The sequence below is a fragment of the Rhincodon typus genome, chromosome 15, assembly GCF_021869965.1.
Source record: "Rhincodon typus isolate 14 chromosome 15, sRhiTyp1.1, whole genome shotgun sequence".
Taxonomy (NCBI): domain Eukaryota; kingdom Metazoa; phylum Chordata; class Chondrichthyes; order Orectolobiformes; family Rhincodontidae; genus Rhincodon; species Rhincodon typus.
Genome location: NC_063346.1, coordinates 13032157 through 13055313, shown reverse-complemented (window position 1 = coordinate 13055313; position 23157 = coordinate 13032157). Strand labels below are relative to the sequence as shown.

General features: G+C 40.7%; 1 protein-coding gene and 1 long non-coding RNA gene across 2 annotated transcripts in view; both read left to right on the top strand.

Annotated features, from left to right (window-relative positions):
* The window catches only part of wwox (WW domain containing oxidoreductase), a 255062-nt gene that overhangs the window by 10367 nt on the left and 221538 nt on the right, over nucleotides 1-23157 (top strand). Inside the window, exons 2-6 of the mRNA XM_048605954.1 lie at nucleotides 271-310; nucleotides 1704-1769; nucleotides 2522-2531; nucleotides 3673-3730; nucleotides 4506-4684. Of these exons, the coding sequence (XP_048461911.1) occupies nucleotides 271-310; nucleotides 1704-1769; nucleotides 2522-2531; nucleotides 3673-3730; nucleotides 4506-4684 (353 nt within the window). The remainder of the gene's footprint in view (nucleotides 1-270; nucleotides 311-1703; nucleotides 1770-2521; nucleotides 2532-3672; nucleotides 3731-4505; nucleotides 4685-23157) is intronic.
* LOC125485069 lies at nucleotides 9426-22045 on the top strand. Its single transcript, XR_007263835.1, has 2 exons — nucleotides 9426-9509; nucleotides 20833-22045. It is a non-coding gene; the product is annotated as an uncharacterized LOC125485069 (long non-coding RNA).

The window sequence follows — 23157 nt, the reverse complement described above, 5'->3', positions numbered from 1 at the left end:
TGTTCATCTGATGCTGCCTGGCCTGCTGTGTTCCTCCAGCTCCACAATTTGTTATCTCTGACTCCAGCATCGGCAGTTCTTGCTATTTCAGAGGCAGGTATATGTCGTTAGGCCACAGATCACCCATTATCTCATTAAATGGTGCTGGATCAAGTCAAAGGGCTGAATGCCATTTCCTATGCAGACAGTTTCGTGTATAGTGAATTGCTGGATTTTTCACTGCTGATATGTGGCATTCTGAGTCTTTTGATTAAATGTATATTTCATTAGGTTTGGCCAAGATTTTAAGATTGAAAATCATGATAATTCGGTATGAGCTGCTGTTGGAGGAAATTGATTTGAATAGAATTATTACATACAAAATGAAAACAGTTATGCTTATTGAGAATTTGAGATGTGGTTAAATGATGCTTGAGGGACTGAATTGCCTTCTCCTGCTCCTAGTTCTTACATTTGCAGTGTAACAATAACATCCTTTCTCAGATAAGGATACAAAACAGCGCACAATATTCCAGGCGTGGGCTCACCAAGGCCCTGTATAATTGCAGCAAAACATCCCCACTCCTGTTCTTGAATCATCTTGCTATGAATGTCAACATATTATTTGCAGCCTTTATCGCCCACTGCACCTGCCCACCTACCTTCAACAACTGGTATATGAGGATGCCCAGATTTCATTGGCTGCAATTTGCATTCAGATAATTAATCTGCCTTCCTGTTTTTACTACCATAGTGGATAACCTCACATTTATGCACATTATTCTGCATTTGCCTACACTCAGCTTGTCTAAATCTCACTGAAGCATTGCTCCATCCTCCTTACAGCTCACCCTCCCTCCTAGCTTTGTAATGTGCAAATTTTGGAATTTTAGTTCCTGCTGTGGTTGGTTCACTCGCCGAGCTGGTTTATTAGTTCGCGGAAGTTTCATTGCCCTGCTGTGTAACATCATTAGTGCAACCTCCGATGAAGCGCTGTTGTGTTTTCTGTGTTTAGACCCTATATATACACCACTGCGAAGAAATACCAGAAATGAGGTAATCAATTCCAACGGACCCCAGAGTTTAAATACCAGGCAGAAAAACACAACAGCGCTTCATCGCAGACTGCACTGATGATTCTACCCAGCAGGGTAATGAAATGTCTACGAACTAACAAACCAGCTCGGCGAGCGAACCAACCACAGCATCCACAACCCAAGCTACAAATCTACTCAAGAATTTAGTTCCCTCATCCAAATCGCTAATATATATAGTGAATCGTGGGGTCCTAGCCCTGATTCCTCTAGTACCCCACTAGTCACTGCCTGCCATTCGGAAAAAGACTTACTTATTCCTCCTGTTTTGTTTCCTGTCCGCCAACTAGTTTTCTGTCCATCTCAGTACACTACTCCTAATCCTATGTGTTTTAATTTTACACACAATCCTTTATATGGGACTTTTGACTTTCAGAATGATTTGTTAAAAGAAACTGTATCAATTGTCTCCCCTTCTTCAACTTAATTAGTTTCATCTTCAAAGAATTTCAGTAGATTTGTCAAACATGATTTCCTGTTTTCTAAATCCATGTTGACCCTGCCACTTTTTCCAAATGCTTAGCTTTTAATTCTTTCATAATGGACTGTAGCATTTTCCTACTACCAGCAGCAGGCTGACTCAGGTGTCTGTGTCCACTTTGGTTTCCCTCTTTCTTTTTGTATATTTAGAGAAGCCAGATGAAAGATATCACTTTCTGGAAGGTTGCAAAGGAACATCACACCTTTAGGCGAAATGTATGGATGTTCGCATTTTGCTGCGCATGGGTGCTTGCTGAAAGTTGCTGTTTGTTTCCCAAATAATATTAAACTGATGAAGAGTCATCAAGGCTGAAAGTATTAGCTTGCTGTTTCTCTATGGATGCTGCCTGACCCGTTGTGTTTTCAGCAGTGTTTGGTTTCGGTGACATTGTTTTGATCACCTGCTGATGCTTTTCATTGCAAAAGAAAAGTGATCACTTCCAAAGGCTCAAAAAACTATCAAGGCTTGTGTTAGGACCTAAAGTTGCCACTTTTTAAATATTTTGGCAAATAGCTTGAATTGTATTGTTCTTTTCATTCTGTGCTCCTTTGTAGCATCAAAATCACAATGAAGAGACATAGTTTTTATCTAGGCCTGGAAAAAAATTCTCCTCAAAGAACAAACAACGATGAAGGGTCAAGGCCCGAAACGTTAGCCTTCCTGCTCCTATGATGCTGCTTGGCCTACTGTGTTCATCCAGTTCTGCACCTTGTTGTCTCTAACAACAGACTATTGTTCGTTTATTAGGACATGGCTCACGTTCATATGAGTAAAGGGCACTAATGTATTGTGATATTGCCAAGTAATTGAAAATGCATGTCTAGAACTGAAATGTTTTTATACTTTATATATCTCAAAGATTACAAAACGCAAGGATCAGTTCTTTACAGGTGTTTCAGAATACATGTACTATTTCATGCATTGCCAGTCTTTTTATATTTCTGAAGGGTGTCTGTTGCCTTTTCAGACAGCAGCAGGTATGAAAAGTAGACAGTTGCCTGGTATTCTCTCTCCCTGTTGTTAACTTGGTCATTTCTCATGAGCATCGGCCAGGATTTACTTCTCTGGCAATAAAGAAGGACTTCAGCCTGAATTGGCCTCCAATTAACTCCAAGTTTTTACTACTGAGAGCACTCTCTGAAACGAATTCCTTGAGTAATGGCTTCAAATGATGGGCCACATTGGATACAGTTCAGTTTTCACATTTAAACGTCACATTTGTGCTGCAGATTATAAATGTTAAATAATGCTATGGGAGATTTCTAAACTAATTATACCAACTTAGATTTTTCAAAAGCATACAAAGGTTGTTTTCCTCCCAGCTCTAAATTTAAGAAACTAGTCAGATGGCTAAATACTATAACTAGTTGAAGCTTTCTCTGTTCTGAGCCTGACATTTGTGGGGACCAAGCTTTTTCTAGTGTGTTGTAGTTGCTGCAAAATCTGACCTAGCCTGTAAGTGTTGCATACTCAGTTCAATAAACTTTGCACTTAGTGTTTGAAAATGTTATACCTAAATTATAGATCACAAATTATATAATTGCACTACAAATCAGAACGTTCCCTGCATTCGGGGAGGCCAGTTGACCTATAGAATCCATGACTACTCTGCAAGAGCAGTTTAATCAGTCCCATTCCCTCCCCTTTTCAAGTAGCGCTGCAAATTCTTTTTCTTCAGGTGCTTATCAAATTCTCTTTTTGAACTATAGTTTAATATGTCTGTACCATACTTGTATGCAGTACGTTCCAGATCCTAACTACACGAAAAGGAAGTCTTTTCCCTTTGTTTTCTTTGGATTCTTTTGCCAGTCATTTTAAGTCTGCATCCATGAGTTTTTAATTTTTTAACTGGTCAGAAAAATTTCTCTCTCCTTTACTTCTACATCCTTTGTGATTTCAAATGCCTGTAATAAATACCCTTGTGATCTTCTGTTTAAAAAAAATAACCCCAGCTTCTCCAATCTATGGGTCACAAATACCTTGCAAGCACTACTCTCATTTCATGAATGAATTTAAAAAAAATCCCATGTGCTCACAGTGCCTCATTGGAGTTACAGTAGAGGATATTAATTTAGTGTTGTTTAAATTAGCATACAATTTGTACTCTTTGTGTTACAGATTTGCCATATGGTTGGGAACGAGAAACAGATGATAATGGTCAAGTGTACTTTGTTGAGTAAGTATATAAATGTTTAACTCTACCTTTCAGTTCAGGATGTTGTGATAGTGGGGAGGATGGGACTGGAATAGCTATTTTTGAGAATTCTTCTTTTTGACAGATTTGGTGCATGATCTCTCACTTTTGGTTTGCCCAGGAAATGGCGAAACAGGATGCTAATACTGTGGCTGAGTTAAGGAGCCATAGCTAAGCCTAGTTTTGTCATACTTGGGTTCCTCACCTACATGCCCCTACTGAAATGGTGCGATGAAGAGTTGAACATTCCACACACTTTTTTACAACAGTTTGCCTAACTTTTTTCATTTTTAACTTTTAATTTTGTCTTGCTCAGTATTGAGAAGCTTGGCCATTATCCAGGTTCTGGACTTAAAATACCTTTATTCAACAATTTATCTTTATCTTTCCTAATGAGGATGGATCTGGTGATGGGGAAGTTCCTTTAATTAGTTTTTATAGGTACTTTGTCTGAAAAGAGTGAGTGCAGCATTGAGAATCACTTGTGCAACAAATTCACATTCTAAACCAGTAGTTTCTACAGAGAAAGCAGATTTGGTTTAGAGCTGCTTCTGGCTAAGAGAAAATTCTGCTTGTGGTAAAGATAATACCCCAACTCAGTTTTAATTTGGTAATTTGATGTATACAAATCGAAAGTGAATGGGTAAAAGCAGCAGGGTAGAATTGTTATTTTGTCTATTTTATGTCCCCATTTGATTATTTTTAGATCTCTCCTTCACATCAGTTATAAAAGTTGTTAAAACATCTCTTCTCTTAGTCATATAAATAAAAGGACCACGTACCTGGATCCACGCTTAGCATTTACTGTTGAAGAAGCATCTGAAAAACCAAATATTCGGCAGAGATATGATGGAAACAGTGCTGCAATGGAAATTCTACACGGTCGAGACCTAAGTGGCAAAGTTGTTATTGTCACTGGAGCCAACTCAGGGATTGGTAAGTAGCACCACTTTCACTCTTACTTTCTTGATAAATGGAAAATGTTTTGTAGTTGGAAATTGTGAAATAGTTTGCCTCCCTCAATTTTTCTTTGCCTTGAATGTGAGCAGTGGCTTAGTTGGTGCTGGATGGCTTTCTGCTAATTTATTTTGTTATTTGAAACAACAGTCTACACGTACATGTAGTTGCAATACCAAAGGGTCAGATCTTTATTGAAAGAGTATGTATGGCACATGAGTGAACACTATCCAATAGTTCTCTCACTACTCTTGTACTAATGATACTTCCTGATTTCTACTTTCTGTGCGCAGTACCAATACATCATAGTGCACCAAAGATGCTTCTATTGAGCAGAATAGCACTAGAGCCAACAAAATCCTCTTTGCCTTTCGCAGTCTTTTTGATCTATCTTCTTGTCATCCTTGTATTGTTCCCTTGAGCTCAATTGAACATTTCATTACTATAAATACGTCACCAAATTAACTATTTCAATCAGATCACAGATATAGCTGTTCTCAGATCATGGACAAAGAGGATGATTATATGTTTAGAGGTGCAGGACAATGTTAGTTTATTTGATAAGTTCTTTGATCAGTGTTGACTGAAGAAGAGAGTACCTGCAAACTATTATGAAGTGGAGGCAGTAAGGTTGATGGATGGGGTGAGAATTCATGGAAAATATGGAGGCGCTAGCTCTGCTTTGCGTTGGTAAGTTTCCTGATCTGGATGGTTTGCACCCCAGAATGCTGAAAGAATCTAGGAGATGGTGGAAAGACTTACCACAACTTCCTAATCTGCTCTAGAAGCAGACAGGATGCCAACTGATTGGAGAGTGGCAAAAGTGAGGAAAAAATGGTGTAGAGATAGTCCTGATGATTACTGGCTGGACCATGTAATATCACAAGTGTGGGGAAGGTTTTAAAAATCATTATTGGATAAAATAATCAAGATTCTTGGACAGTTTCAGTTAATTAAGCGGAGTCAACATGTATTTGTACTTTGAGTATATTTAAAGAATGAACTTCCATAGCCCTTTGTTGTGGAGAATCCCAAAGATTCACAATCCTCTGAGTAAAAAACCAAAATAGCATTGTCATAAGTGGCATCCCGATTTACTTTTACATTATACTTGATTGTGTAGTGCGTAACCAGGGGAAAGAGCTTACCAATGAGCAGACACCTGTTCCCCTCCCCTCCCTCGTCAGCCTTCTGCAGTCACCGTTCCCTCCAGGGCATCCTAGTCCACTCTTCCTTCATTCCCAATATGTCCCTGCATCCCGACGGCACCTTCCTCTGCATTTGCGGAAGGTGTTGAAACCTGTCCGTTTAGTTCCTTTCTCCTCACCCTCCAAGGCCCCAACACACCTGCCAGGTGAAGCAGCACTTTACCTGCACTTCACTCAACCTAGTCTACTGCATTTGCTGCTCACAACATGGTCTCTTCTACATTGGAGAAATGACGCAAAGATTGGGTGACCGCTTTGCAGAACACCTACATTCTGCCCACAAAAATGACACTGAGCTTCCAGTTGCCTGCCACTTCAACACACCACTGTGTTCCCTGGCCAGCACCTCTGTTTCAGGCGTGCTGCAGTGCTCCAGTGAACCTCAGTGCAAACTGGAAGAACAGCATCTCATTTTTCACTTGGGATCTCTTCAGTCTTCTGGATTCAATATCGAGTTCAATAACTTTAGGGCTTGAGCACTTTCTCACTTGTCCTTGCTCCAGTTCCTTCACATCAGGCTTTGCTCTCACATGGGCTGCTACCACACACCCATTGTCAGCTACTATTAGTCCCCATTAGCAGCTATTCATTCTCCCAGGCTGACCTTTACCTAGTCCTTTGTCTGTCCAACTGTTTCCGTCTCCCTTTGGGCCCCATCTTCTGCATAAATACCAATCTTTTCCTGGCTGCAGTCAGTTTGAAGAAGGGTCACTGGATCCGAAATGTTAATTTTGCTTTCTGTCCACAGATGCTGCCAGACCTATTGAGTTTTTTCAGCAATTTCTGTTTCTGATTTCCAGCATCCGCAGTTCTTTTGTTTGTTTTTTTTTGTCTAGTGTGAAATATCTTACCTCTGTCTACCTTATCCATCCATTTAAGTATTTTGTAGGCTTTAATGTAATCACCTGTCATTCTTCAAAACTCTGGAGAATACAGACCCAGTTTGCCCAATCCCTAATTTTGGACAGTCCCGCCATCCTGGGAAAAAAACTGGTGAACCTGTCGTATGTCCATGTTCTGAGGAAGGGTCACCGGACCCGAAACGTTAACTCTGTTTTCTCCTTCACAGATGCTGCCAGACCTGCTGAGTTTTTCCAGCAACTTTGCTTTTGTTCCTGATTTACAGCATCTGCAGTTCTTTTGGTTTTTATTCTGTCGTATATCCTTCCTGATGTAAGGAGACCAAAACTGTGTATGCTACTTCAAATGTGGTTTTAATTCAGCTTCTATACAAATGAAGCAAGTCCTGTGCTCAAATCCTTTGCAGTAAAGGGTAACATTCCATTAGCCTTCCTATTACCTTGCTGCATGTACATATTGGCCTTTTAGTGACTTATTGACAAGGACCTATAGGTCCCTTTGTACGCCTACACTTTCTAACCTTGTATTATTTAAGGAGTACTCTGTACATCTGTTCTTCCTACCAAAGTGGACATTTCCACGTTTTTCCAAATTGTATTCCATCATCCATGTTCTTGCCTGCTGGCTATGTCTATCCAAATCCTTCTAAAGCTTCTTTACGTTTTCCTCACAACACACATTCCCTCTTAGCTATGTATCATCTCCAAATTTGGAAGTATTGCATTTGGTCCCGCGATCAGGTTGGGGCCTCAAGTGCTGATTCTTGCAGTACCCAGTTATAGCCTGCCAATTTGAGAATGACCTACTTAGTCTCACACTTTTCTGCCTGTTAGTCAATCATTAATCCATACTAGTACATTACGTCCTATCTTGTGTGCTTTGTTTTTCTAACCCACCTTCTCTGGGGGATCTTATCAAAAGCTTTGTGAAAGACCAACTAGCTTTTGTCAATTGACTCCCCCTTATCAATTTTGTTAGTAATGCCCTGAAATCTCCTTTTATGCCAAACAAGATTTCTCATTTGCAAATCCATGCTAATTATTACCAGTGAGATCATTAAAACCGGTGTCTGTTTATCCCAGCCATTATAATTGATTCCAGCATTTTCCTTACTGCTGATGAAAGCCAACAGGTCTGTAGTTCCCTGGTATGTGTCTTGCTCCCTTCTAAAATGGAGGAGTGACTTTTGTTTGTTTCTAACTTGCAGGGATCATTCCAGAATCTATACAGTTTTCCACAGAGTCTATACAAACAATGCAATGACTGTATTTCTATAGCCACCTCCTTAAATACTCTAGGATGTAGACTGTCAGGTCCAGGGGAATTATCAACTTTCAATCCCATTAACTTTTTCACTACGGTTGTCTTACTAATACTAATTTTCTTTAACTCCTTCTCCTGAGTCACTTGGACTCTACTTCTGGGAGATTTCTTGTATCTGCCTCTGTAAAAATTGGCACGAAAGTAATCATTTGAGCTTCTGTCATTTCTCTATTCCCTGTTATAAATTCTTCTGACTGTGCCTGTAATGGATCCACATTTGTCTTAGCCAACCTTTTGCTTTAAATGTGTCCATGGAAGCTTTTACAGTTTTTTTTTTGTGGTTTCAGTGATTACATTCGTATTAAAGTCTTCCTTTCCTTATCAATTTCTTTGTCCTTTGCCATATTCTAATACCTCCCAACCTTCAGATTTCTGATAACTTTACAGGCCTTTTATTTTAGACTGGTACAATCCTAAAATTCCTTTGTCAACCAGGGTTGACTGGTCTTTTCTGCACCTTGAAGAAACATATATAGTTCCTGTAAGCCATGTAATATTTCTTTAAATATTACCCTTTGCCTATGTACAGTCATACATTTTAAAGTACTTTTGCAATCCATCTCATCCAACTTGTGCCTCCACACCTTCATAACTTTCCTTATTCAAATTTAATACCCATGCCTTAGATTGAACTATCTCACCTTTATATGTAGTGTAAAATTTTATCATGTTGTGGTTATCCATTCCTAAATGTTCCTCTGTTAAAATTAAGTAGCGTAATAATCTTGCAGCATTGCATAATGCCAGATCGAAAATAGCCTGTCCTCCAGCCATCTCCTCAACTTAGCCACTTGAATACCACAATACATTCCAGAAAGCTGTCCTCCACAGTGATGGTGTTCAGTTGGTTTATCTAGTTAATATGCAGTTTGAAATCACCCGTGATTATTGTGTTGTCCGTCCTACGTGCTTCTCTCTGACTAATACCATGCTGCATATTATTTGGTTGCATATAAATAACTCCAAACAACGCCTGCTGCTCCTTGCCCTTTCCTGGCTTCACCAAACAGATTACACATTTTTCTTCCAATCTGGGACCCACCCTTCCTTACGTACTGACCCAAACCCTTATTATCAGTGCAACTCCATCTTCTTTTTTTTGGCTGCCCTTTCTAAATGGTGAATATTCAGTTCCCAGTCGTGGTTACCATATAGCCATGTTTCTGTAGCAGCAATTATATCTTGCCCATTTGTGTCAATTGTGCCTTTAGATCATCTGCCTTGCTGCAGATACTGTGTGCATTTAGGTAGAGTGCCCTCACCTTTGTCTTTTTGACACTGACTTTTAGAAATCCTCCCTCAGTGACAGGCTAGTTTTGAAAAATAAATGGAGGCTCATTGAATAGGAGAATTAATGTCGACTTAAACTGACAAAATTGGCTTCAGGAAAGAAACACCTGAGGAGTGGCAAAGTAAGTGACTTGTTTTTCAGACTTGAGTGTTGGAGACAATGGTGCTCCCAAGGCTTACTGCTACGGCTGTTTTTTTGATTTATGGAAATGACTTGGATATTGGAATACAGTAAAATTTCAAAAGCAGTGATACCAAATTTGGAGGTGTGGCAAACATAGGAACAGGAGTAGGCCATTCAGCTCCTTGATCCTGGTCCACCAGTCAATGAGATCATGGTTGATCTGTAGCCTAACTCCATATGCCTGCTTTTAGCCCATATCCCTTAATACCTTTGCTAAACAAAAATTTACGCCTCTGATTTAGAATCAACTGAGCCTGCATCCACTGCTGTTTGTGGAAGAAAGTTCCAAACATCTGTCACTCTTTGGAGCTGGAAGTGCTTCCTAACATCTCTCCTGAACTTTCTGGCCTGAATTCTCAAATCATGTCCCTAAGTTCTAATGAGAACAGTGAGGACCGTATAAGCAACTTTGACAGGATATGAGTAGGCTAACGATGAACAGATAAGTGGCAGATATAATTTCATACAAAGAAGTGTGAAGTGATGCACTTTGGTAGAAAGGATCGGGAGATGCAATATAGATGAAATGGCACAGTTCTAATGTGTGTGTCCAGATGGAGAGAACTGGAGGTGCATGTGCAGGACATCATGCAGGATTGTGGGTTTCATAAATTGAGGTTTGGGGAACATTGGGGAAGTTATGCTGAAGTTTACGAAGTTCTGATTAGGTCATAATTATTGTGTCCAGTACTGGTCACCATGCAAGTGTTAATGAGTTCATAAGAAATAGGAGCGAGAATAGGCAATTTCATCCCTTAAGTATTCAGTACCATTCAGTAAGATCGTGATTGATCTGATTGTGGTGTTAACTCCACTTTCCTGTCTGTCCCCTGTTCCCTTTTCTCTACTTTTGGAAAGATGTGATTGTCTTTGAGAGAATGTGGAAGAAATTTTCCAGAATGGTTCCAGAGATGACAGATTTTCGCTACAAGATTAGTTTGGTGGTGTTCCCCTTGCAGCAAAGAAAGTTGAGGGGGAATTTTATGAAGGTTACGATCACACCTGATATTACTGGAGAAGTCAGATCCACCGCTGAAACCTGGCTTCATAAACCATATTTTGCTTTTGGTTTTCAACAAGATGGTCTTTCACTGAAACACAAATGTGCAGATTTGGCTTTAAAAATAAAGCAAGTCTTTTTATGGAATCATAGAATCACTACAGTGCAGATGGAGGCCATTCGGCCAGTCAAGTCTGCACCGACTCGCTAAGAGCATCCCACCGAGACCCACATCATCTCTGTTCCCCACCTCCATTTGCCATAACTAATCCACCAGTCTGCATATCCCTGGATACTATGGGGCAACTTAGCATGGCCAATCCACTTAACCTGCACATCGTTGGACTGTGGGAGGAAACCGAAGCACCTGGTAGAAACCCAAGCAGACGTGGAGAGAAAGTACACACTTCACACAGACAGTCACCCAAGGCCGGAAGCGAACCTGGGCTGTGAGGCAGCAGTGCTAACCAGTGCACCACTGTGCCGTCCTATGCAAAGGAAATCAAGATAAGTAAGAATAAACAAAACTGTTTACTTATAATATGTTTAAAGATTTCAAAACAGAAAAATAATTTTACAATAGCGATAACCAGGTGCAGAGCTGGATGAACACAGCAGGCCAAGCAGCATCATAGGAGCAGAAAGGCTGACGTTTCGGGCCTAGACCCTTCATCAGAAATGGGGGAGGGGAAGGGGGTTCTGAAATAAATAGGGAGAGAGGGGGAGGTGGATAGAAGATGGATCGAGGAGAAGATAGGTGGAGAGGAAACAGACAGGTCAAAGAGGCGGGGATGGAGCCAGTAAAGGTGAGTGTAGGTGGGGAAGTAGGGAGGAGATAGGTCAGTCCAGGGAGGATGGACAGTCAAGGGGGCAGGATGACGTTAGTAGGTAGGAAATGGGGGTGCGGCTTGAGGTGGGAGGAGGGGATAGGTGGGAGGAAGAACAGGTTAGGGAGGCGGGGACGAGCTGGACTGGTTTTGGGATGCGGTAGGGGGAGGGGAGATTTTGAAGCTTGTGAAATCCGCATTGATAAACATTGGGCTGCAGGGTTCCCAAGCAGAATATGAGTTGCTGTTCCTGCAACCTTCGGGTGGCGTCGTTGTGGCACTGCAGGAGGCCCAGGATGGGCATGTCGTCTGAGGAATGGGAGGGTGAGTTGAAATGGTTCGCGACTGGGAGGTGCAGTTGTTTATTGTGAACCGAGCGTAGGTGTTCTGCAAAGCGGTCCCCAAGCCTCCGCTTAGTTTCCCCAATGTAACGGAGGCCACAACGGGTACAGCGGATGCAGTATACCACATTGGCAGATGTGCAGGTGAACATCTGCTTGATGTGGAAAGTCTTCTTGGGGCCTGGGATGGGGGTGAGGGAGGAGGTGTGGGGGCAGGTGTAGCACTTCCTGCGGTTGCAGGGAAAAGTGCCGGGTGTGGTGGGGCTGGAGGGGAGTGTGGAGCGGCCAAGGGAGTCACGGAGAGAGTGGTCCCTCCGGAAAGCAGATAAGGGTGGGGAGGGAAAAATGTCTTCGGTGGTGGGGTCGAATTGCAAATGGCAGAAGTGTCGGAGGATGATGCGTTGGATCCGGAGGTTGGTGGGGTGGTACGTGAGGACGAGGGGGATTCTTTTTTGGTTGTTATTGCGGGGACAGGGTGTGAGGGATGAGTTGCGGGAAATGCGGGAGACGCGGTGGAGGGCGTTCTCGACCACTGAGGGGGGGATGTTGCGGTCCTTGAAAAATGAGGACATCTCAGATGTACGGGAGTGGAATGCCTCATCCTGGGAGCAGATGCGGCGGAGGCGAAGGAATTGGGAATAGGGGATGGCATTTTTGCAGGAAGGTGGGTGGGAGGGAGGAGGTGTATTCTAGGTAGCTGTGGGAGTCGGTGGGCTTGAAATGGATATTGGTTTCTACGCGGTTGCCCGAGATGGAGACAGAGAGGTCCAGGAAGGTGAGGGAGGTGTTCGAGATGGTCCAGGTGAACTCAAGGTTGGGGTGGAAGGTGTTGGTGAAGTGGATGAAGTGTTCGAGCTCCTCGTGGGAGCACGAGGCAGCGCCGATACAGTCATCAGTGTAACGGAGGAAGAGGTGGGGTTTAGGGCCAGTGTAGGTCCGGAAGAGGGATTGTTCCATGTAACCTACAAAGCGGCAGGCATAGCTTGGGCCCATGCGGGTATCCATGGCCACCCCCTTTGTCTGTAGGAAGTGGGAGGAATTGAAAGAGAAGTTGTTGAGGGTGAGGACGAGTTCGGCTAAGCAGATGAGGGTGTCAGTGGAGGGGGACTGGTCGGGCCTGCGGGACAGGAAGAAGCGGAGGGTTTTAGGCCATCTGTATGGGGGATGCAGGTATAGAGGGACTGGACGTGCATGGTAAAGATGAGGTGTTGGGGACTGGGGAATTGGAAGTTCTGGAGGAGGTGGAGGGCGTGGGTGGTGTCACGGACGTAGGTAGGGAGTTCCTGGACCAAGGGGGAAAAAATGGAGTCCAGATAGTTGGAGATCAGTTCGGTGGGGCAGGAGCAGGCGGAGACAATGAGTTGACCAGGGCAGTCAGGTTTGTGGATTTTGGGAAGGAGATAGAAGCAGACGGTGCGGGGTTGGAGAACGATGAGGTTGGAGGCCGTGTGTGGGAGGTCACCTGAGGTGATGAGGTTGTGGATGGTTTGGGAGATGATGGTTTGGTGCTTGGGGGTGGGGTCATGATCAACGGGGCGGTAGGAGGTGGTGTCGGAGAGTTGGCGTCTGGCCTCGGCGATGTAGAGGTCAGTGCGCCATACTACAACGGCGCCTCCCTTGTCCGCGGGTTTTATGGTGAGATTGGGATTGGAGTGGAGGGCTGCCCACCTATCCCATCCTCCCACCTCAAGCCACACCCCCATTTCCTACCTACTAACGTCATCCTGCCCCCTTGACCTGTCCGTCCTCCCTGGACTGACCTATCTCCTCCCTACCTCCCCACCTACACTCACCTTTACTGGCTCCATCCCCGCCTCTTTGACCTGTCTGTTTCCTCTCCACCTATCTTCTCCTCTATCCATCTTCTATCCACCTCCCCCTCTCTCCCTATTTATTTCAGAACCCCCTTCCCCTCCCCCATTTCTGATGAAGGGTCTTGGCCCGAAATGTCAGCCTTCCTGCTCCTATGATGCTGCTTGGCCTGCTGTGTTCATCCAGCTCTACATCTTGTTATCTCATTCTCCAGCATCTGCAGTTCCTACTATCTCCGAATAATTTTACAGTCCTGTTCATCTTAACAGCATCTCATTACTGTTCGCGTACACCAGAGAATTGTCTCTTCATACAACTGTGTTTAGACTTTCTTAGCCTCAAATAATCCCTTCAGAGTTTTAATCAAAAATCTGGTCTAGAAGTTTTAAAATAAATGTCTTACACTGTGATAACCTCTTTTTTGTTATAGTCCTAAAGTACCTCCCTTTTTCAGAAGCAACTATTTCAAACATCCAGTTTCTGCAAAACTGCCCAAACTGAAACTAAAATATTTTATTCTGAGCTGTAGGCCTTTCCCTAATCAAAAAGGGAAAAAGTCCCTGACCATCTGAACTGAAAGCTGAGTGCATTACACTGTTAACTTTATTTGCTGGTAAACTCTCCTAATAAATATACAATCCAATTGTACACCAGGAACACTCTCATACTTTTTAAAAAAATAAATCTCAATGGTTATTTACATGTTAATCATTAAACTCATTTAGGCACCCAGACCAAAACCCATATGCCACTGGCTAAAATTTAAACTTTAAAATAAATTAAAATATGTATAAATCTCAACTTCCAAGTCAAGGTGTACGAGATGGTGAAAAGTTAAGCTAGGTAGCTAAACCAAAATAATGATAGATCTTATTGAGTCATCAGGACCTGTTGCAGGAAATATGATGTCCTGTTTTCTCACTTTGTGGATAACGATTGGAGCAGCACTTACATTGTACTACAGTATTAGATTTTTGTATTAAAGCCTCTACAGTCTTTGAATTCACTTCTTTTCATTTCACTAGTTTACATTTTCTGTTGTATCAATGAAGCCCAATTTTGGCCTGGTGGTGTAGCATCTGGTGTGGAATTAAGCCATGTGAATAAGCAGCCTCAATTTAATGTACTGCATTTACCTGCCTCCTACTGGGGTGGTGCATTTTGCGTCAGTACCACGTGGAATAGAAATAATGTGCCAGCATGGCACTCCTAAACACACAATGTGACGGATATTGGAAATTTGAAATCAAAACAGAAAATGCTAAAAATGCCCAGTGGGTGTGGCAGCATCTGTGGGAGAGAGTGTGTTACTGTTTCCGTCAATAACCTTCATCAGAACCTGGAATGTTAACTGTATATCCCTGTAGAGATGTTTCTAGACCTGCTGATTATTTTAAGTATTTTTCTGTTTTGTTATGACACATTTAAACATTGTTGACTCTTGCTGCAAAGTGATTGTGTGTGGATGTCCGTTAACAGCACAGTTGAAAGCAGTGTAAAATAATGGCATACGTTTGTTGCCAGAGGTAGAACAGACACGTAGGTTAAGTATAAGAAAGCATGTACAGTGTATTTGAAACTCCATCTCAGCAAGAGTTGCTGCCTTCAGGAGATAAGGGGATAAAACTAATAGAGCAAAGAAAACAAAAACTGAAGTAAGACTGATTGCTGTATTTGAATGTAAATTTCAGGCCCTCCATTTTTTTTAAAGAAAAAGTTGAACTTGGAAATGCATGAGTTAACAAGAGTTCAAATGGCTCCTATGTGTTGAATAAATGTAGAGGTCACAAGCATGGGCATTCATTCTTTCAAACTGCTGCTATCCAAATGTGTTTTAATGTAAGTGTCCCAGTGCTGATAGTTTGTTGTAGTTAGCTTGCAGAAAAGTGCACAGAATCATAACTGTTTTCATTAAAGGCCAAAGTACAATATTTTCTCCAGGTTTACAAAAGCCATTAAAAATTAGTCCGGAGAGTCTTTGCTCCTGCAGTCTGGAGAGGTTGAATGAAATATCAAAAGGTTATGTCACAATGATTTTTCAACAAATAGTGATCAACTTGTAAGTCTGCTGAACCCATGTCACTATTTAACTCCTCTAAGTAGTCACTATGCAAGTGAAACTTGCATTGTCAGAAAGATCATTGCTGAACTACTTTAATGGTTGATAATAGGCAAAGTTGTATTCTTGGTTTTAGTTACGATTTGAACATTCTGATTAGTTTTTTCAAAACTTAGTGGTAAAGCACAATATGTATTGTTTAATTCCACAGTTTTGGATAGTTCTGATGCAGAATGATTGTAGTGAGGAAAATCTAGTGAAGCTAGACCGAATTCCTGCGCCAACATTGTTACCATGTTGAGATTAATGATCAATTGATTGTATAAGATGTCAGAGCAGGCCTGGTTGCAGAACTCCTGAAAATGTGCTTTTCTTCCCTATGTTCAACAGTTTAAAGGTCTATTGTACTTTGATCAACATTGTTGGGAGGAGAATTGCAATCATTCAACAAGTAGAAAGTCCATTTGATGAAAATGGCTAATTACAAACCATCTCGCAGGAGTTTACATTTTGAATCTGGATACATTGTACAGTCTGCAAGTATGTTTACCTGTCAATTTGCAATTAAGTCAATTTTGCAGGTGTTCTGTAATATAGTGGTGAATTGTGGCAAGATCAATGTAATGTAATGATGTGGAGAGGCTAAATTAGGTATGTAAAAGTTGTGTCAAACTCAAAAGCACAAGGTTAGCTTTATATTCCCTTAAAAATATAGGGGAGTATTTACACACCGACATTAAAAATATTAGGTATCAATTACAACTCCAACAAACTAGTCTTTGGGGTAGCACCAAGAAACTCATGAAAATGCTTCATTACTAAAGAAATTTGGAGCTCGCAGTGTCGAAAGAGCTACTATTTTGTTTCTTACTGCCGTGTTCTATATATTTAGTTCTACTCATTTTAGTAATGTAAATTTGCAGAGAAGGATATACATTCTAAAGTTCTTATGAATTTGCAATTTGCATTTCAACATGTATTGTTAAACTGGTATTACAAAATCTACCTTTATTTGGATTCTAAAATGTATCTTGTATCCTGTATTATGAAAGAATTCTTTCTTCCTGTTACCCTTATACGAATCTCAAGATACTGTGTTCATCTGGTAACAAATAGTTTAAATCAAGTGTCTGGTTTCTTAAATATTTGAAAATTTGAAGGTTACTGAGTTACGTGAGCAATTTATAGAGGCATAGAGATGTACAGTATGGAAACAGACCCTTTAGTCCAACTTGTCCATGCTGACCAGATATCCTAAATTAATCTTGTTCCATTTGCCAGCATTTGGCCCATATCCCTTGAAACCCTTCCTATTCATACACCCATCCAGATGTCTTTTAAACGTTGTAATTGTACTAGCCTCCACCACTTCCTCTGGCAGCTCATTCCATCCATGCATCATCCTCTGCATGAAGAAATTGAGCTTTAGGTCCCTTTTAAATCTTTCCCCTCTCATATTAAATCTGGTTTTGGACCCCCCCCCACCAAAAAAAAATCCCCAGGGAAAAGGCCTTGTCTATTTATTCTATCCATACCCCATATGATTTTATAAATCTCTATAAGGTCACCCCTCAGCCTCTGACACTAGAGAACACAGCCCCAGCTTATTCAACCTCTTCCTATGGTCAAACCCTTCAATGGTGGCAACATCCTTGTAAATCTTTTCTGAACACTTTTTCAAGTTTCGCAGCATCCATCCTATGGCAGGGAGACCCAACTCCCATACTCGATGCATTGACCAATAAAGGAAAGCACACCAAACACCACCTTCACTATCTCATCTACCTGTGACACCGCACTCCAAGGCCTCTTTGTTCAGCAACACTCCCCAGGACCTTACCATTAAGTATATAATGTAGAACCTCTAACATAATGAAATATCCCAAAATGCTTCATAGTGGCGTTACAAAGAAAAGTGCGGACCGAGCCATTAAAGAAAAAATTAGATTGAATGATCGAAAGCTTGACCAAATAAGTACATTTTTAAGTGTTTTAAAGGAAGAAAATGTAGTGGAGAGTAATAGGGAGAGAATGCTAAACCATGGGGCCTAGACAGTCAGACCCAGTGGATGAGCGATTAAAATTTGGGATGCACAAAGATCAGAATGAGAACGGCACATACCTGTAAGAATTGTGGAGCCAGAGGAGATTAGAAATGGGGAGAGGCAAAGTCAGGGAGGAATTTGAAAGTTAGTATAAGAACTTGATGTGAGTTAAGTTGGGGCAGTGTTTGGTTGATCATAAGTTAACAGTATTAAATGTGGAAGATCAGCCAGAATTGCATTGGAATAGTCCAGTTTTGAGGTGACAAAGATGGGTGGGAAAGTCAGATCATGTTATAGAAGTGGAAATAGGGGTGTTTTAAGTATCACACAATGCTATGATGCACAGTAAAAGCATTTGAAATTTATTTTGATTATCTTTGCAGTGAATGTTACAAAGTGCAGATGGGTTGGAAGTCTCATTGAGAAGTCACCAGAATTCTCCTTTTTCCTATTTCAAAGTAACCTTAGTTGAAAATGTTTAATGATGCTATAAGCCCAGCACCGTATACCATTCCATTAATGCGTCCTGATTACCACAGCCTACATAGGCAGCTTGGACTGCAAAGTGTTTGCTAATTTTCCTTACTCCCTCAGTTCACTTCTTGGGTAGAAGGGCTATGCTGAAATGAACTTCCATAGTTCATTTACTGAAGATAGACTTTTCTGGATTTGCCAAAGGAATTGCTTTCGTCCTGTTTAAGATAACTCGGGAAAGGATGAAAGTTTGGAATCATTGTCTTCCGAATGTTTGGAATCATTGTCTTCCGAATGTTTGGAATCATTGTCTTCCGAATGTTTGGAATCATTGTCTTCCGAATGTTTGGAATCATTGTCTTCCGAATGTTTGTACATCACAGCATCTAATCTGTGAAACTTTTCTGCTGTTTTATACAAAATATAAGAACACAGGAACATAAGGAATAGACAAAATGGCCCTTGAACCTGTTACACCTTTCTGATCTTACACTTCATTCCCGGTATCCATTGATTCCCTAGGAAATCAAAGATCTATCTATCCGTCTGCCCCAGTCTTAAATGTAGTCAACAATGAAACATCCATAGCCCTTCGTGAGGTAATTTCTCCTCGCCTCAATCCTAAATGATTGGCCTGCTTATCCTGACATTGTGGCCCCGTTTTAATGACCATGCATTAAAAGTTTGAATTTTGTTTTGCAACACTGAGTTCTACGCAGTTTTGCTGACCTGATCGAAACAGATATTCCTAGATCATGATGCCCATGTTACTCCTTCCAAGAGAAACTGAATAAATTTCTGGTTGAGGATTGGGTCTGTCACTTTTGGAATAACTGTAGATGAAGGCAGTTTCTGAGATGCCTTAGTTTCTGTGTTGATTAATGAGGCAATGGAGCAGAAGGAAAATGTGATCTGTCGAGGTTAGCTAGCGAGGGTGGAATAATAGAAATGTGGACTTGCTCTGTGTTCTAACTTTTGCTTGAGGTGATTTTGGTAAGATGAATTGCTGACGTAAAGTCCAAGTTGAATTATACGCTGTACCTGGAAGAGTTCAGTTTTGAGTCATATGACTTTATCCCATATACATTTTCTGATCCTTTCCATGATCTGCTGTAAAACACATGCACTCATTTTATATTTTGGCTGATGTACATTTTCGTTCCGGGAACGTTGCAGATAATGCTGATTAAACTGAATTTATAATAGCCGTCTCCATTTTTGAAGGTTATGTGGAGGGGTGACGAATTTGGGTTTCTTCTTGAACTGTTTTATGACTTGTACCATTGGTGCACATGTTTTTAGGTGAGGAATTCCACGATGTTGTTTGACTGATAAAAGTGAACTAGTTGGTGAATTTCTTGTGATGATCTTTTGTGCATGTTTTTTACATTCCTGGTGGTAGAGGTGGTTGGTTGGTCGGTGCTTTCAATGGAAGCTTATTGACAGGGGGCTAATAGGTGACGGTGGGGTTTGGTGCCTATCCAGCAGTGTATTATTTCCTGTCTTTTTCTACTTGTTGAAGCTACATTTGTTTCATGCAGCAGTGATTGTTACATCAGAATCCTGATTGGCCCCTTTTGTAGTTAGTATGAATGAATTGAGGTGTCCGCAAGCAAAACAGTCATTGCAGTCTTTCTTTCTGCAGCCTCAGTGTTGATATGAATGGCCATTTTAAGTCTTTGGAATCTCCCAAAACTTTGGTGCTATAGCATTTTGCTATTGTTTTTCAGGGAGTTAGTTGGGTCTTTTCTTATTAGAGGTGATTGATACTTGACGAAAATTCATCTGTCACCTGATGAAGAGCAGTGCTTTGCAAGCTTGTGATTTCAAATAAACTTGTTGGACTATAATTGGCGCAGTGATTTCTGACTTGGTCCACCCCAGTCCAACATCGATGTCTCCACTTCATTTTCAAAGGTATTTGTAAATGGAGCTGAAAACCTGTGCATTAATCATTGAAGGGCTATACTCATGACCTCATGATGTGGTCACTGAGACAGCTGATAATGGCAGCTGTGAAATCCTGGTAGGATGCAAAGATAGTGATAACACACTCACACACTATTAAAGCTCATTAAAAAAGAGTAACCAAAAGCAAAGAACATCTTATGCAAAGTTACCTATGTCATGAAGGAGCCCCATACAATGAAACGCAAAATATGGATTTTTGAGCTTTCCTTGGTGAGGGAATGTTTTCATCTTGTTTAATCGTGCAGGATTATCTTGAGATATTCTCTGAGCAGTTAGGAAAGCAATGTTTGTGTTTTAGGAAGCTCTGAATAATGTGCTCATCTCTTGAATGGGATTATGCTCATCATAAGTTAAACCATTTGAAGATGGTAGTGGGGGAATCCCACATGTTTGGGACTTGGCTTTGAAACAATTAATGATTTATTTTTCTAAAATGTAGGTAAAGCTTTAAATATTTCCAGTAGGAAACAATGTGGATAAGTTTCATGCTGCAGTTTAGATATTGTCTTGACAGCACTGAATGTTTCTTTCCATTAGAGGGCAGTCTTGTTCTTTGCAAAACCCTACTTGGAATCAAAATTGATTTCCATTACAGGAAAGTGGAGCTTTATTTCAAGATAGCTATTAACGTAGAATCTAGCATTGTCGTGTGCATTCCATAAAATACCAACAATGAAAGAATAAATAAACTTTTTGTGAGATTACAAAATCTCTTTTTTTTTTTCTCTCCAGTTTTTCAGGCCACACATTACCTGGAGCTAAGAGCACAGATGACCTGGTCACAGATCATCCCCACTGATACTGCACTGACTACATGGGATGTGCCATAATGGCCCAGGGATGGAAATGTGCTTTGATTCAACTCCCCTTTGTGTTTCTTTCTTCAAAAGTTACAAAATGCCTGAAAACTCTTATCCCTCCAACTGTGCCTTTGATCCTAATCCTTGCCTCTCCAATTTTTCCTATTTTCCTTTTTTTGCTCTGTCCATTTTTCTCCTGATGAAATGCACTGAGATTGCTGCCTTTTTGCTAAGGACTATTATGTAAATGTAGGTTTTGTAATTATTAAGGTCTGGTTGAAATTTAAGTTATGTATATGCAGTACCTAAGCAAGCATGGTATTTTTCTGGCTCATCACAATACATGCCATCTCAGCTATTCCTTCTGATAACACCCGTTTAACAAATATACATGTATGATGCTTGATTTGATGATTGTGAGTATTTTTGAGATTTTTGATTCTGAAGTTATGTATGTCTTGTATTTTACAGAAAGAGCATCTTTGTCTATATAATAATCTTGTGGACTCCTACAGTTTTCAAAAGAATTGTCTTAATGGCAGTGTTCATTCTCTTAGTATTAACAGTTCTCAAATTATGTATTGAAAGAGATCATAATGGTATATCTGGAATTGTTTTAAGTTTTTAAAATTTCAGCTGTGGATTAATTTATTTTTCTAGTAATTGTATAAACTTAATATTGTATCAGTATAACACAATATTGTTCAATTTGTGATATTGTAAAGGTTCTTTGCTAGGCTTCTGTGCAAATCTCTTTTTATTGTTTTTCATTCACTGGGCTCGGTTTTAAGATAGCAGTTTGTGGTCTTGTGAATAGTTATTGTGGTTGTATAAATCCAATTAAGGATGTTCCTTGTTTTTTGATTTGAACAGAAGTTTTTGATCAATATCTGGCTTTATGGTGTTCTCCTTTATTGTCTGTTGCACTTGCAACTTGGATAACAAAACCTTTAAAAAAAAAAGTACCATGATGTTGAGTTCCATTCTCGTGAAGATGCAGTATTTGAACTCTGGATTTCATTTCAAGGAAGTAATTATGTAGAAACATATCCAACTCTTGTGAAATCTGCTTGAAATGTAACTTGTAAAACAGTGTTGTGTGATGTATGTTCTGTGAAAATACATGAATTATACTAATCTACTGAGATTAGTAGTATGTTTTGAAGTTAAAATGCCCTACTGTTTCACAGTTTGTTGCAGTTGCGAATTATGGAGTATATTTTGTTGGTATACTATTCCTGACATTTCAATTAGACCTTTACAAATTATGGGAAGGGAATCATTTGCTGCATCTGATTTGAACCCAGAAGTGAAAACAATTGTATTTTTAGATACCATGGCACCATTGTCACTAGAATAGAATATTTAGGTTTAGGGCCTAGTGTTGTTATTGCTAGACATTTTATCCAGGAACTTTGGTTCGAATCCCACGTGACAGATGGTACAGTTTGAATTCAATAAAAATCTGGAATTAGGAGTCTAATTATGACCATGAAACAATTGCCAATTGTCAGCAAAACCCATCTGGTTCACTCATGCCCTTTTTAAGGAAGGAAAGTACCATCCTCACCTGATCTGGCCCATGTGTGACGCCAGACCCACAGCATGTGGTTGACTCTTGACTGCTTAGGGATTGGCAATAAATGCTGGTCTAGCCAGTGAAGCCCATATCTCATGAATGAATTTTTAAAAATGTGGCTATTTAAGATTGTTAATCCAAGCACAGGTGCAGGAAAGCAGCGTGCATCAGTGTCAGTCCACAGCCCAGAAAAATGGGAAGGGTCAGTTGGGGGTGGGGATTGGTGACATCCGGCTCTAAAACCTCCTGCCAAATGTGACAAAAAAAAGAGTTGATTTATGGGATTGATCAGCTGGCGTGTGGTGAACTTGTATAATATGGGAAAAGCCAAAACAGAAATGAATTGCTTTTCAAACTTTGATCTTCCATTCGTTGAATTCATAGCTGAACCTGCAGCTTTGCTTCCGAGTTGAATATCTTTCTTCCTTGGGAATGTATTGCCAGTCCTTCAGGTTAAGATCCTGGAACTCTTTGCCATGTAGCACTGTTGTTGTATTGATACAGTAAGAACTGCAACAGTTCAAGAAAGCATCTTGCCCCCACTTCCTCAAGGATTGCTAAGGATGAGCAATAATGTTGGCCTTGCCAATGAGACCTGTATACCATGATTAACCAAAAACCAATTCACGACCGCCTTTTGCTCCATACCTCTCAATACAATTGGCTAACAAAAATCTG